Source organism: Phascolarctos cinereus, unplaced genomic scaffold (genome assembly GCF_003287225.1).
Source record: "Phascolarctos cinereus isolate Bilbo 61053 unplaced genomic scaffold, phaCin_HiC Scaffold_7;HRSCAF=346, whole genome shotgun sequence".
Classification (NCBI taxonomy): Eukaryota; Metazoa; Chordata; class Mammalia; order Diprotodontia; family Phascolarctidae; genus Phascolarctos; species Phascolarctos cinereus.
The window spans coordinates 77,095,555-77,111,750 of record NW_027556180.1 but is presented as its reverse complement, the minus strand read 5'-3'; the positions used below and the strand labels follow the sequence as shown (position 1 = coordinate 77,111,750).

The window sequence follows — 16,196 nt, the reverse complement described above, 5'->3', positions numbered from 1 at the left end:
AATTTTAATTATGTCGTCTGCAATTGTGATGTTTCTTAGCACCTCAAAAATGCAAGTGAACATTTTTCTCTCTGAAAGGTGTTGTTAGCTTTAGGTTAGAAAACCCTATTGAGCTTTAACTTTAGTATGTACAAGTTAATATTTCTCCCTTTAAACATTAAGGCAGAAGAGATTTAGGTATTGCTCTTTTCTATGATTCAGAACTTCAGATGATAAGTGTTCTAGGAAAGTTTGTTTGTTTTCAGGTTTGGGTTTTGTTTTGGTTTGGTTTTTGTCCACTAATGAAATTAATACTGACTGCTCTTCTTTGAAGAATCTTTTGTGTTAGGGACCATGCTAATGTAGAGACTTTCTTGATTTATGATAGGGACAGTAGTGATATAGATTCTGGATTTTTGTTGCAAGTATATGGATGATCCACATTTCAGTTATGCAGATGGCCAGAACTCAGGTACTTAAAGAGTACTCAGGTACTAGAAAACTAAAAACACATGACATTTCTTCTTTGAAATAAGAAGTAAATCTGGTTGTTGCAGTTCTCATTGCCAAAAACATGAACAGAGTTCAATACAGTTATTTTCTTTTACTTCTTAAAGATAAATTGGTTTAGAAATATAAGACATAATATAGGCAGGAGCTTAATAGTTCATATAGTCACCTTGATCTTCACTAGCTTGGCATTGCTGGTTCTATACGTATTCCTAGGCAGATACTGCAAATTCTACAGTTATTTCAGATTTCTTTGGTGCTGTATGATATGGAGACATGCCTACATTTAAACCATTTTTGACTTGTGATGTGAGGCTAATTTAAGCCCCTGAAGAAGAAACTTTTGGTATTAGATTTCATTCTACACAAATGGCTTTATTCATTGTTAAATCTCTATTTATATCCTGTCTAAACTGTACGAGTATACATATCAATCCTTTGGTGTCAGAATGTAAATATATCAGCATCATTTATCATCCTATTCAGGTAGGGGTGTGTTTCCAAGGACTTCTCTAATATTTTCAACTCTGATATACACATCATTCATACAAAATAAGTACTTGCTATGATCATAAACTTTATATACTTCTTTAAGGCAAGTCTTATGTTTATGATCCTTATTTTGGAATTCTGACCATGTCACTACCATTGTACAATGATATTTATCACTCCTGACAGGAGATGGATTTTGTCTTTTATTTCATACAGTTTCCTCACATTCCAGTGTATGGCTTATTCCAATTATAATACTAGTGGCAATTCACGTGTGTATAGCATTCTTTTTTTATGGCACTTCAACAAACCATTATCTCCTTAGTGCAAGTACCACCTCTCCCAATGTAGATCACAATTCTTCCATATCTCTAAGTTCATCACCCAGTGGTCCATCCACTAGCGATAAGCTTCTCTGCACTTTGCTAGTCCTCAGACAAAATGTTTTCCAACAATTGTTTATTTCAGTGATGGCTGCAACGCTCCCCCAGATAAATGAACTTTGTTCTTAATTTGGAAACTTTGAGACTAGCCTCACTAAGGAATTACTGATTTATTCTAGATGAAATATGAATAAGATCAAGCAAGATGGTTGATATGACCATAGATGACATATTTTATTTGGGATATTAGAGCATACTTATGATTGATTTTGCTCACTATATGATAATGAGCCTGTTTTTTACATGACCCCAAATACAAGGTTGGCCTTCTTGTAATTTGTTCCTCCTTTGTTCTATCCTTCCCACCCCCTCTGCATTTGGCCACTTCCTTAGAGGAAAGAAAAGTAAGTGGAGAGGCAATGTACGGTAGTGGATAAAGGGCCAGCCTGAAGCATGGATTCAAATTCTGCCTCTGACACATACCAGCTATGTGACCCTGGGCAAGTCACTTAACTTGTCCATGCTCCAGTGAATTAGCTAAAATTCTAAGCTGCAACATAGTAACTAAGCTTCATTGGTCCAGGGTGTTTTCTTACTGGGAGTTAGTTCCTCATCAGTGAAATCACAGGTCTGAAAACAATAGCAAAAATTAGTTTTCTCTTTTTCCTAATGGTAGTACTAAATTATCATTAGATGACATTTTTTTAAGGCCATGGTAAAAAAGATTAAATATTAAATGAGTACTGATGCCCTCATTCCCAGAATTAAGTTGTATTCCAAGGGTATAAATACTTTTCCCTCTTATTAAAAGTATTCTCTACATGCATGCAACTAAAGGAAAACTGGCATTTGTGTATCAATCAGTCATCCACAGACAAAGAAAGATCACTGCCAAGCCATTTTTTTTAATATAAAGGATTCAATTTGATTCAACAAACATTTATTAAGCAACTACTGTGTGCAGAGCAGTATGTTAGGTACAAAGAGAGTTTAGAGAAGACACCATCCTCACCCTCCCTCATGAATCATTGACCCAATCACACAAACATCCCATTGCCCCAGTAATTCTCTTGTATGTTCAAGAGTAATGCTACGAAAACAATCAGAATGTAAGATAAGTTAATTGAAGGAAAGAGAGAATATGAGTTGTCAATATTATAAACTGCATGTTAAATTTCAGTGCATTTAATGGGTCTTAAAGCTCTTTAATAATTAGTCAATTCAATCACTTTGACAGTGTATTTTATCAAAAAGTTTTAAAGAGTTTGGGTGTACCTACTTGTGACTATGTTTAATCACTAGCCTTAAAGAGACTTCAGGCTGCAAACATGGATTGAATGTAGAACTTGTTCATGTGTCATGCTCCTTCACCTAAATGGAACCTGTGTCTGTTGTGTTTGACATTTGTTCATTTTATTTTTATTTAAATTAAAATTAAAAAAAACAATTAGGCATTCATATCAGAGAGAGTCGTTTCCCTTTTCTATTCCTTCCAAAATCTGAGATTACAAAATGCCATCTCATACTCTTTCTGTATATGGTATGCTTCATAATCAGGGGGTGAGATAGGTGGTTATTTTGATATGGGGTGCAATATCATTAATGGCTGAAAACCAAGAATCTTAATTTTGGCAGTTTGGAAGTGCAGAGCTTTATGCCAAATGCCATAACTCTTCGAACATTTAGAAATCCCTACCTAAGGATGCCTATCCCACCTAGCCTTCAAAGATAATGCTGTCTTTGAAGTGATTGTGTCGCATTAGTGCTTCGCAATCACACTGACTAAGGTCACTTTTTCCTCTATACTTCTTTGCTTCTGTTAATACTGTTGACATTTAACAGGGTGGCAAGTATACAGAGTGAGCCTGGCCAACAGAATCTCCTTATTCAGCAACCACTGGGAAGGAAGAGAGGCCTGAGGCAGGTGAGTACCCAAGGACATATATGGTCATGTTTAAGATATAATCAGTGTATTTTCTCAAGTCTCCCTTGACTTTACACTATCTTCTCTCTTTTAGCTAAGACGACCTCTTCTGTCTCGTCAAAAGACTCAGACTGAACCTCGAAACCGTCATGGAGCTCGGCTTTCAACTACTCGCCGAAGCATACAACCTAAAACAAAGCCCACAGGTAAGGCAACATTCATTCACAGGACAGTGTTGGTACATAATAACATATAGTAAGGGGAATGGGTGCCTAGATTTTATAAGAGGGTACAGAGTTTAGGGTTATCTTTTGCTTAGTGTAAAGAGATGGGAGGAAGAGTCTCTGTGCATATCAGCACCATTATTTTCCAGGAGTTGGGGGACTCCATACACATACCCTCTTCTTCCCACCTCCTGACAGTAATATACTATTTGGTTAAGAGAGTTTATTTTTAAAAGGCTGATACCTTTTCAATCACGTAAGCAAGCAAATATTTACTAAACACCTACTATGTGCCAGGCATTGTGCTAAGTACTGGAGATACAAAGAAAAAAGTGACAGTTCCTGGCCTCAAGGAGCTTACATTCTAAGGAGGGAGACAACATGTACCAATGTAAGTATTTACAGAACATATACAAAATGGATCCAGGGTAGTTGTGAGAGGGAGGACATGAGTACCTAGGGGGATCAGGAAAGCATCCATGTAGAAGGCAGCACTTGAGCTGAAGTAGTTAAGGAAACCAGGGATTCCAAGAGTCAGCACTGAAGACAGACAGAATTCCAGGCATGGAGGTTAGCCAGTGCAAAGACACAGAGACAGGAGATTCAATTGTTAAAAAAAATGAAATGCTTAGGACCGTTCTAGGGGGAGGAGACAAAAGTTAACATAAGGCATACCCTTTTCTAGGACAGATACATCATGCATACACACACACAAAATACAAAAAGGCATTTATAGATGCTAGAGGTATTAGGTGCCATGATATGTGTCCATCTGCCATGCTAAAGACCAAATAATTAGCTCATTAACTAGAGTCAAGTTTGTACAGTTGTTGTAAAGGATAATGATTTATTAGGTTAATGCCTATGCCCTAATGACCTTAATTTATGAAAATAATGACCAGAATAGTTTGTGTTATTTTGAAGAGGCATGAAATTAAAGCATTCACTTTTACTAACGTACAGTAGCAATGCCAGTAAAGGCGGGAGAACTTAGTTTAGACAAATGAGAGCCGAAGATATCAATTGTGTTTTTCTATTCATCCCCCATTTTCTGCCTACACGGAAACAGATCAGAAACGATCAGTGACCTTCACAGAAACTCAGCCTGAGACAGCACCTTCCCCAGCAGACACCCTTCCTGCTACCACTCAGCAACAGTGTTGCAGCAAGAGCAGTCCTGGTCAATCTGGTAAACCAGAAGTAGTGGAGAAACCAGTCCTCACATCTTCCCCTGCCATCATAGTTGCTGATCTCCACGGCCAGAGTCCCTGCCAGGTAATGGCTCTCACAGTGACTTGAGACTGACTTCCCTCCTGTATAGCTCTTTAGGTATCATTCAAACATGCATTGGTTTCCTGAGTTTTATTTTATAATCAAGTCTGAGCCAATTAACTCCACTGACAGAACAGTATTAGTAAAGCTAAAATCACTGGTTAATCCACATGAGATACTTAGCTTTACAAAGAGAAAATATTTTGGGTACAGGTTTTGAAAGAAGATATTTTATGTACAACTCAAAGATGTTCTTTTGAGGCAGTAAGGAGAGATGGTGGATACACGGGACCTAGAATCAGGAAGAACTAAATTTGGATTCTACCTCAGTTGTTCACCAGGTCAGTTGCAGCTTCCACATTTGTAAAATGAGGATAATAATAGTTACTTTGTTGTTGTTTTTGTTCAGTTGTTTCAGTTGTGTCCAAGTCTTCATGACCTCATTTGTGGTTTCTTGGCAAAGATGGTAGAGTAGTTTGCCATTTCCTTCACCAGCTCATTTTACAGATGAAAAAAGTGAGGCAAACAGGGTTAAGTGACTTGCCTGGGGTCACACAGCTAGTAAGTCTGAGGCTGGATTTTAACTCAGGTCTTTCTGACTCCAGGCATGGCACTCTATCCACTGTGCCACCCTAGCTGCCCAAATAAGATAACATATGTAAAGCACTTTGCAAAATTTAGAGTGCTATAAATGTTGGATATTCTTTTTGAAGTAATGGGTAGAAACATTTGATATTAAATGTTTCAGAGAAAATTATTCCTGCAGTGCAGGAGAGTTTGGATGAAGAGCAGCAGAGCCTCACAGGGACAGGATTTAATAGAACTTTATTACTACTCAGAAGGGGAACAGATGCACTAGGGAATGGTCTCTGTGCGAAGCTCCTATTGCCTATAACCATGACATAGTTTTTATACTCCACTGGAAAGTCTAGAGCCCCTCAGGGCTCAAATTTTTAGATCTTTAGACAAAGAGCCAGCATGGCACCAATAGGAGACTACCCTTATCAATAGGATTATAGTAGAGATGAGTGAAGTAAGAGTATTTTCTAAATTCCCAAATAAGGAATGAAAAATGATGTGCAGGGACAGAGGGAACTTAACTCTAGCTGTGCCATCCAGTAAGATCATGGGGACAGGAAGGAGGTAATGACCAGTCTCAGGGCTTATTAGCTTTAATATACATGCATCCTGGGGGTGCTGGGTGCCCAGTGAAACTAATTTTCACCAGTCCACAATTGCCTTTGTTGAAATGGATGGTTCAAACATATATATATATTAATATATATATATGTATATGTATACTCAAAAATGCTTGCCAGAAAAGATTTTGTCAAGAAAACATTTATTAATGTATATGTAGCATTTAAATAAAAGGTCCCTTTATAGTATCTACTTTACACTTAAAATAAGCAATTCCAGCCTACTCAATTTAACAAACATTTATTAAATGCTTAGTGTGTTCAAAATACCATAGTAGGTATTGATGATATATAGATATAGATATAGATATAGATATAGATATAGATATAGATAAAGGCTAAAATGAAACAGTTCAAGGAGCTTGCATTCTACTGGACAATACAATGTATATACAGCTAAACAGAAATACAACATGTGAAATAAAGTAATTTCAAGAGAGAGGGAAAAACAAAGGAATGTTTTCATAAAAGCATTTCATAGAAGGGTTTGGTAATGTTAGATGTCATTATTATATTCTCTTCTATGGTGTTCTAAGGAAGCTAGACAGGTGTCTGTGGTAGAATAATTATTTCTTAAACTCTTCTGTGGCACGTGGGATCATAATCTTAGAATGGGAAGTCCACCTCTCTCATTTTTGAGATGAGGAAACTGAGATACAAAAAGGCTAAGTGATTTGCCCAAAGTTATATATGTAGCAAATGGGAGGGCTAGGATTTTGACCCACATCCTTTGACTCCAAATCCCAGTAATCTTTCTACTATACCATGCTGCCTGATCTTACGTAGAATTTTAGCACTAGAAGGATCTTAGAAAGAATATTTTCTCTACTGTGTGAAGGCCTCAAACCTGTTGGTTATCTTGGTTCTAGAGTAAGGCTCACTCAACTGAAGAGAAAGAAAAGGAAAAGGAAGATGATGCTGAAGCAGCGCAAGGAGCTACAGCACACAGCCCCTCATCTACCCAGCTTTCAGACACTGAAGACTTTGCAGGTCTTGAGACCACAAGCTTGCTACAGCCTGATGACACTATTCTTCATATCAGTGAGGAAAATGGAATGGAGAATCCTCTATTAACAAGCCAGTTCAGTTTTACTCATATTGAACTGGGGGAGACAGATATTGACCTAGATGAGTCTCATGTTTAATTTTATACTTAGTAGGGGTTGAGGGTCTAGAAGGAGAATGAATCACCTTGCTGAAGCACTTAAATTTTCTCTAGCTAAGACTGTGGTGGCAAATTGTCATTAGCCAATTAAAAAACACCTTATATCCATAGAAGGCACAAATCTAAGTAGATTGCTGCCAATTAGCAGAATATTTTTTAAAAAAACATAAAATTGATGATTACACTCATTAGATTTTGTAAAGACCACAAATGCCAGAGAAGAATGGGAAAATGAGCCATTTCAATGGGGATTATTCATGATCTGTTACAAATGTACTGTAAACATCAGCTTATCTAAGGAGATGAACAAATTTATTAATACATTATAAAAAGAAACCAACCCTTTGATTTTTGGTCACATTAACATCTCACCTGAATTTTTATTTTTATAGTTTCAGAATAAATATATGACTCATCAATTAGTGCAAATTATATTTAAAATGAAATAAAATACTAGTATCATAAAAGCAAATAGAGAAAAACAAGTCCACTGCTGATTTTTCCTAGTCAAAAGTAATGTCATTGAGGAAAAAGGCAATTTTTTTAGAGCTTTCAAAATCTTTGCTTTGGGCTATTCCTTTTATTCCACTTTTTAAATCAAAATGCTAATGTTATCAGAGCCTTCCATCCATTTCAAAATATAACTAATTGGTTATACAGTATTACCAGTATGGAGAGGTACAATTCTTTACAAAGTTGTTCAAAAAGGCAAAGATTATAATGATTTGAAACCCAAATGTAGGGATGAGATTGCTTATTATAGCAATTATTATATCAGTGCATGGCAATGGAGGCAACTAGAAATATGTGTACTCAAGTGTAGTATCTGTTGCCTATCCTCAAGGACCTACTCTCCTATAGCTACTGTACTGAGATTATTAGAACCAGCTTAATGGCCATTCCTTTGTGATAATAGTGCTCCCAAGTGTGCCCTAAGGCACATATATTCATGATACAAGATGCATCCAGATAAATAAGGAAATTTCTCCATCTATTAGGCTCACTCATAAGTTGTTCTTGTTCTTATCAGCCCTATTTGTATGGCCTTCACATGGATCTTTAGTGTTGAAAGAAATATGAAAGAAAGGGATTATGACAATCAGATCCCTAGCAAGTCAATCTCACTATAAGATCATAGGATTATGAATTTCACAATTCAAAACTGAATTTAACTGTGTACATTAGAAAATGACATGTCTATAAGGCAAATCACAAGCTCATGCTTCTGTGATTCTTTGATTTATCATAGCTAAATTAATATGGTATAAAAATGCAAACTCTAATCCTGGAGTTGAAGTTAAACATAGACCTTAATTATACTACAATGAGTTTTAAATTATTCTGTATGTCTATACTTTATCTATATTGATCATAAACTATACCTGCACATACAAAGGAGGCCTATCAAACCTAAATCTAATATAGAAAAGGTATTCTTCTATTTTATGTACTTATTGAATTAGACCTAAATTATATTTTGAATGGTATAAAAATATAATTGGAAGTCATTCATAGCCTTGTCCAAAAATGCAGTGCAACAAATAGGTATTTATCACTAATAATGATAAGAGACAAATACCCACCTAAACTTAGATTAAGTAGAATTTCAAAAACTAGAGAGGCCAAATGTACTCTTGTTCATTTTACAATATTTTGATATAGCTTGCACTTACTGCCAACTAACCCTCAAATGCAGTTACATATCTATCATAATGATTTTTGAATCTCTCTAAGTAAGATAGTATATTTCTGCTATTTAGAAAATATGTTGCTGCTCAATTAGTGTTAGGGGCCTTATGTCTATGTAATTTCCAAGTGTCTGCGTTGTGTGAAGGTCTTAATTTATGTGCATGTTCCAGTCCAGTTTATTGATTCAGATTAGACATAATCAAACATAATTGTACAAGACAGCAAAAAAAAAGGGGGGAGTAGGGTAGAGGTGGGATATTAAAGAATGATGTTACTTTTGAAAGGTGTCTTTAAGTAGTTTCAGATAGTCATCAAGGCACAGAGCTATTTTTAAAGGTGACCTCATGCCTGTCTACTTATTATCCCATCCCTCCTCTATTCTACTGTTGAAGTCTTTTAGAAGCGTCTTCAGTGTTTTAAGTATCAGTTTATTAGGTAAAAATTTATAGCCCCTATTCTGAGAAATATGGCCTTATTTAGAGGGAGTGTTGTCCTACTGGGACTACATCTCTGCTGCTGTCTGTGTCCGTGTTTGTTTTTTTTTCCAGATACCTTTAATTATGTTGAATGTCTATGTGTGTGGGTATTTATCTGTGTGTACATAAGACTGTCACAGTTGTATTTTCAGGAATATTATTGTCTGGGAGTTTAAAAGTATGGGGTGGGGGAAAAGAAAGATGGAGAAAATTATAAAGAATTTTTACCATTTTACTGAATGGAAGTCTAAATGTTTATCTTGCAAGAGTAAATAGAATAGCCTGTTCCTAAATATGGGGATCATTTATTAAAACATTCATGTATATAAACATATATTGATTTATATTGGGGAAACAAGAGCCCACCACCTTGAATAAATCTTCAAATTCAACAAATTGCTTTTTAAAATAACATAAAAATGACCAAGTTTTAACTTTTTAGAGAGCTTGAACATATCAATTCCATAATGATAGATGATGGTTCAGATCGTTTAGATTTAATATAGCCAGTTCAAATGATTGGGATAGATTATTGAACATTTTTTATAAGAATCTCCTCCTTTCAAAATGTGAAACATTTGTCTCTAGTGTATCACGTACCCCAATGGTGTCAAACTCTAATAAAAGCAGGGGCCATTATACTATATGTAAGGACCCCAATGGGCTTATTAACTTAGTTTTTAAATGTTACATTATCTATGTTTTATTGTATTTTTATTTATTTTGTTAAATATTTCCCAATTACATTTTATTACGGTTCAGGCCTTGGGAGTATTGTGGGTCACGTGTGGCCCATGGGCTACATGTTTGTAACCTATGATGTACCTCATAATCTGTTGACTTGATATATTATACTCTATTTTTAAATGAGGGAAGCTGAGTCACAGAAAAAGTTCTAGTAATGCATGTAGAGTTATGCTGATAATATATACTTTACCAAAAGTCATCAAAATGTAATGGGGAAAAGATCCTGTGGGGCATTAGTGTCAGGCTAAACGATGAATCTTGGTAGAAAGAGCGAATTTAGAGGCAGATCCCAATTTAAACCCTTTGGTGAAGTCATTTTTGGGCTTCTATTTTTTCATTGTAAAATGGCAAGAGGAGTGCAAGTCACATGATCTCTAAGGTCCCTTCCAGCTCTAAATCCTATGATCCACAGTTCCCAATTTTAAGCCTTTAGCAGTTATTACAGCCCAAACCACAGGGCCCTTGCTTTGAAAAAGGAACTCTCCTTCTAGTCAATAAACGGCATTCTTCTGCTGTCCTGTCTGGCTCATAAGGCAGCAAAAATAAGAGCAAGGTGCTGGGAAGAAGGGTCATAAAAGGATATGATTTCAGCTTAATGCACAGATTAAATGTTTATCTCAAGTTATCTGAGTAACAGAAACCAGAGGCCCCTGAATCTGCTGCCTGGTTCAGTGAATCATACTGTAGTCAACATGACTTAGCCTTTATAATTCCATACTTATTACGAACAATATTTCGGCAGTTCATCCTCCTCGTTTGCCTCAGCTTCTAGTATCAGCAAAAAGATTCACATGGTGACGTTTCAGAAAGCTTTGGTTTTTCACTCAGGGGAATAAGAGCAAGTTGAAGGTGGAGTGTATTGAGTAGGTTTGAGAACAATGTATGTGTATTAAAGAATAGAAAACCTGTCAAATTACTGCACAGTTTGTCCCAGAGTATTTTTTTATAGTCTTTACAACATAGGATGAACATTTTCCCACTAGCCATCTCAAAGGTTTATGTTAAAGGTAATAACATAAGATTGAAATAATCTATTTTCCCCAAGATGAATAACTGTGAAGACTGTATATTGAATGACCAAAGAGCATGGAAATGAAGAAATATCATGACAAATACTATATGAAAAAAAATTTGAAAAATGTTTTTGAAAGGTATTAGCATTCATTGTTTGAATATGCACATATAATAAAGTAATTATAAAAGCACCTGAAATTATTGTCTTAGTGTGCCTCACTTCCTTATTTCTGGATAAAGCAATTTTGACTTACTCTGTAACAAGATTTAACCTTTTCTGTGTCATGTACTCCTCAGAGTAATATTTTTTTTAAATGGATGAATTACAAAGGAAACCAATTATACTGAAACATATTAAAATATTTTTCAAAAATAAGTTCACAGACCCCAAATTAAGAACCCCCACTAGAAAATTGTCATTTTCAGTGCATTTTGTTTTATGGATATATATGACTTTGTCAGTGTATTACCTACATTATAGTGGAACTGAATTATACAAATATTTACTAAATACATATTTTGAAGTATATACTAGAAAAGGACACAAACAAGCATTTATGAGGTTCAAACTACATCCCAGGCACTGTGCTAAGTGCTTTACAAATATATTTCATTTGATCTTCACAACAACCCTGGGAGGAAGGTGCTATTATTATCCCCATTTTACAGTTGAGGAAACTGAGACAAACAGCAGTTAAGTGACTTGCCCAGGGTCATACTGCTACCAAGTGTCTACGGTCAAATTTGAACTCAGGTCTTCCTGAACCAAGGCTAGCACTCTATGCACTGAAAGAACAAAGATGAAAAATACATGGACTGAGAAACACAAACTGGGTTCCAAACCCTACTTTGCTAACAGCAAATACTTGGGAGTCTACCTGATAAGACAATCTGAGAGACTACATGAATACAATTTCCCTAATGAATAGTGTTGCAAAAATAAATTTAAATAAAATACTTGCAAGAAGACTAAAACAATGTATCATAAACATCAGGTGAGATTTATACCAGGAATGTAGAGCTGGTTGAATATTAGGAGAACTATAAGCATAATTGACTATCAACAACAAAACCCAACAAAAATCATGATTACATCAATAAAACCAGAATAAGCTTTTGACAAAATAAAACACCCATTTCTTTTAAAAAACCCTAGAATAATAGGAATAAATGGAGAATTTCTTTAAATGGTAAGTAGCATCTAATTAAAACTAGAAACAAGCATTATCTACAATGTGAATAAACTAGAAGCCTTCCCAATAAGATCAGGAGTGAAGCAAGATGTTCATTAACTCCCTTATCATTCAATATTGTACTAGAAATGCCAACTATAGCAAGTTTACAAGAAAAAGAAAGTAAGGGAATAAGACTAGCCTTACAAGGAAACAACTATCCTCTTTGCAGATGATATGATGGTGTATTTAGAGAATCCTAGAGAATCAACTAAAAAACTAGTTGAAACAATTAACAACCTTAGCAAACCTTTTTTTTTTTGGTTGGGCAATGGGGGTTAAGTGACTTGCCCAGGGTCACACAGCTAGTAAGTGTTATATGTCTGAGGTCATATTTGAACTCAGGTCCTTCTGACTTCAGGGCTGGTGCTCTATCCACTGCGCCACCTAGCTGCCCCAACCTTAGCAAACTTGCAGGATGTAAAATAAACCTACATAGATCATCAACATTTCTATATATTACCAACAAAACCCAACAGGAAGAGATAGAGAAATTCCATTGAAAACAGCTGCAGACAATATAAAATACTTGGGACTCTACCTGCCAAGACAAATCCAGAAACTATATGAATAGAATTATAAAACACCTTTTACACAAATAAAGACAGATCCAAACAAATGAAGAAATATCAATTGCTCATTGGTAGGTTCAGCCAATATAATAAAAATGACAAGACTACCTAAATTAATTTGCCTATTCAGTGCCATACCCATTAAACTACCAAAGAAACTATACTGTAGAATTAGAAAAAGTAGTAACAAAATTCATCTGGAAGGACAAAAGGTCAAGAATGTCAAAGGAATCAGTAAGAAAAAATATGAAGGCAGCCAGCCTGGCAGTATCAGAATTCACACTACATTACAAAGCAGTAATCATCAAAAAATTTGGTACTGATTATGAAATAGAGCAGTGGATCAATGGAATAGATTAGGTATACAACACACAGTTGTAAATGATCATAGTAATCTAATATTTGATAAAGCCAAAGTTCTAAATTTTAGAGGTAAGAACTCACCATTTGACAGAAATTGTTGGGAAAACTGGAAAGCAGTTTGGAAGAAACTACGTATAAACCAACATCTCACACTGTATACCAAGACAAAGTCAAAATGGGTACGTAATTTAGATACAAAGGATGATATCATAACTGAATCAGGAGAGCATGGAAGAACGTACCTGACAGGTCTGTGAATAAAGGAAGAGTTCATGACCAAACAAGATATAGAGCTCATCACAAGAAGTAAAATGGATAATTTTGATTACATTAAATTTAAAAATGTTTGCACAAATAAAATCAACGAAGCCAAAATTAGAAGGCAAGTAGGAAACTGGAAAGTTTTTTTATAACAAGTTTCTTGATAAAGGCCTCATTTTTCAAATATATGGGGAACTGAGCCAAATTTATAAAAATAAGAGCCATTCCCCAATTGATAAATGATGAAAGAACATGAATAGGCAGAAGGTGAGATCAAACCCATTAATAGTCACATGAAAACATGCTCTAAATCACTATTGATTAGAGAAATGCATTATAAAACAACCCACAGAAATAAGAATGTTAGGAAGAAGGATGTGTTTAGAAGCCAAAAGGGATGCATTTTGTTTTAGATATGTTGAGTTTGAGGAGTTATGAGACATCCAGGTACAGATATATGCTAGGTAGTTAGTGATCTGGGATTGGATGTGAGGAGACCAATGGGGGGGGGGAGACAGAGACAGAGACACAGAGAGACAGAGAGACAGATGGGGCTAAGGTAAAAATGTGAATGAATGTTGATCCTGAAAAGGAGACTAAGAAGAATTAGTTAGGGAGGGAGAACAAAGAGAGAGCCAGCCTTGTGATAAGAACCCAAGGAAGAAACTACACAGGAGAGATGGTGATTAATAATGCCAAATGCTTCAAAGAATTCAAGAAGGATGAGGACTGAGAATTAGCTATTGAATTTGGTGACTAAGAAGTCATTGGTGATAGAGCAGTTTCAGTGGTGAGGTTCGGTTACATTGCAAGGGTTGAAAAGTGAGAGGGATGTGAAGAAATGAAGGTAATAGTCAAGGACAGTTCTTTCCAGGACTTTGCTTGTAAAATGACAAGAAATATAGGATCATAAATTTTGGGTTAGAAGGGACCTCTTCATTTTACAGGTAAAGAAATTGAGGAACAGAGAGGTTAAGTGATTTGCCCAGGGTCACATAGCTAGTAAACATCTGAGCTAATTAAATTGAATTCAGTTCTTCCCTGGAGTCATCACCTAGCTGTCAATAGTTTAAGGAAACAATAGAGTCAAAAAGTCTTTTTGTCTGTTTGTTGTTTGCTTTTTGAGACTGGGAAAAGGAAGCAGACAAAAGCAGCCAATAAGGAAATATAAAAAATTAAGGAGAACTGGTATTTTTAAAGGGGCAGACACAATAGGAGCAAAGATACAAGTAGAGGGGTTGTTTTTTGACAAGGAAGGTTATCTTTTTTTTTCTGTCACTGCAGCGAAGGAGAAAATGGGGGATGATGCAGGATTTGTGGTCTAAAAATGGAAAGAAGAAAGAGCTCATAATGGATAGCCTTAATTTTTTAAAAAGTATTTGGTGAGCTTTTTTGTTGAGGAGGAGTGGAAGCAAAGCTTGAAGAGAAAAGGAGTTTGGGGAAAAAAAATAGGGATTGTAATATAATTAATCAGGGAAGAATAAATGGATTGGTGTTTAGCAGTGAGGCCCTGGTTGAGAGTTTCACAGTTGGAGAGTAAAAGAAGACAAAACAGATCTTAGGAGGGATCGAGGGCTAGAATTTGGCGGGGAGAGAAGATGAACAATGGGGGTAGAGAATTCAAATAAAGAGGTCATCATAAAGCTAAACTGGTTACCTATGGGGTCAAGATGAAAGTATGATAATTAAGACCAAAGCAGAGGTGATGATGTCCCGAGAGAGATGGAGTAACTAGAGGCTGCAGAGAAAGTAAAGAACAGGTTTGGAATGATGAGGCACAAGGGACAAATTTTTTTTTGCTTGGATCTTTTGCATCATTTGACTTGGTCTGATGGTGTCATATTTTTCATGAACAGTTGGAACATGGAAGACCAGCAGTTCAGCAAAAATCAAAAGAGTACATCAGAAGATTTTCAGACTTCTGGATCAATCATAGAAGTGATAACATTTGTGGGTGATGAGACTGAAAGTGAACACTAGTGTGTGGCTAAGGTAGAATCGAAGTGCACATCATGGCAGTTGAGGCCGAAGAATTGAGAAGCAAGGGTGCTTAGGAGCGCCCTCGTTAATACTGAAGTCTCCAGGTGAAAAAGGGAAAGTTTGGAGCAGGGTGGAAAATCTTGAACCAGTTCAGGAACCTAAGTTCTTGAAAAAAAATATAGACGACCAGTTAACTGCCATCAAGAAAAAGTACAGTGAGGCATCCAAAGTTTCAGTGAACTTTAAAAAAAAATTTCTTTGTAGTCATGTTTTATACACGAGTCATTTGACAATACCAGGTGTTCCAAAAGTCTTAGTGCAGTTTAAAGCTTTAAGAAAACCAATTCAGTGGAATTGGCAGCCAGGAGCAAGAAACATCTGATAGGACGATCGGTTAACAAATATTGATTAAGCGCCTACAGCAGGCCTGCACAATGCCAAGTGCTGAGGTGACAAAGGAGAAAACACGGTCCCCTCTGTCAGGACCCCCTGAGCCTCTTCTCAGAATTGTTTAAACGCATAAAATAACATCGATGGGATGGCAATAAACCTAAAACCAGACGGACCTAAATAAACATACCTAAAGAGAAAAACTTACAACGCTGCCTGTCTGGGTACTCGCTCCCCGCCCGCCCCACCACACACGCAGTCCCGCTCCCGCCGCGTTCCGCATTCTGCTTCCGCTCAAGGAGGCGGAGGCGGGACTTCCTGTGC

At 36.2% G+C, this 16,196-nt stretch overlaps 1 protein-coding gene and 1 long non-coding RNA gene across 4 annotated transcripts in view; one reads left to right on the top strand and one right to left on the bottom strand.

Moving 5' to 3' along the window:
* The window catches only part of UNC80 (unc-80 subunit of NALCN channel complex), a 222,492-nt gene extending 211,220 nt beyond the window's left edge, over positions 1-11,272 (top strand). For all 3 annotated transcript variants that reach the window (XM_021008767.2, XM_078147389.1, XM_078147390.1), the window contains 4 exons: positions 3,207-3,288; positions 3,383-3,494; positions 4,582-4,787; positions 6,853-11,272. In XM_021008767.2, the coding sequence (XP_020864426.1) occupies positions 3,207-3,288; positions 3,383-3,494; positions 4,582-4,787; positions 6,853-7,128 (676 nt within the window). In that variant the 3' untranslated portion in view covers positions 7,129-11,272. The remainder of the gene's footprint in view (positions 1-3,206; positions 3,289-3,382; positions 3,495-4,581; positions 4,788-6,852) is intronic.
* LOC110223333 (uncharacterized) overlaps positions 1-16,164 on the bottom strand; it is a 42,793-nt gene extending 26,629 nt beyond the window's left edge. The window contains exon 1 of the long non-coding RNA XR_013483344.1: positions 16,063-16,164. This is a non-coding gene — a long non-coding RNA (uncharacterized LOC110223333). The remainder of the gene's footprint in view (positions 1-16,062) is intronic.
* Between the last annotated feature and the right edge of the window lie 32 nt (positions 16,165-16,196).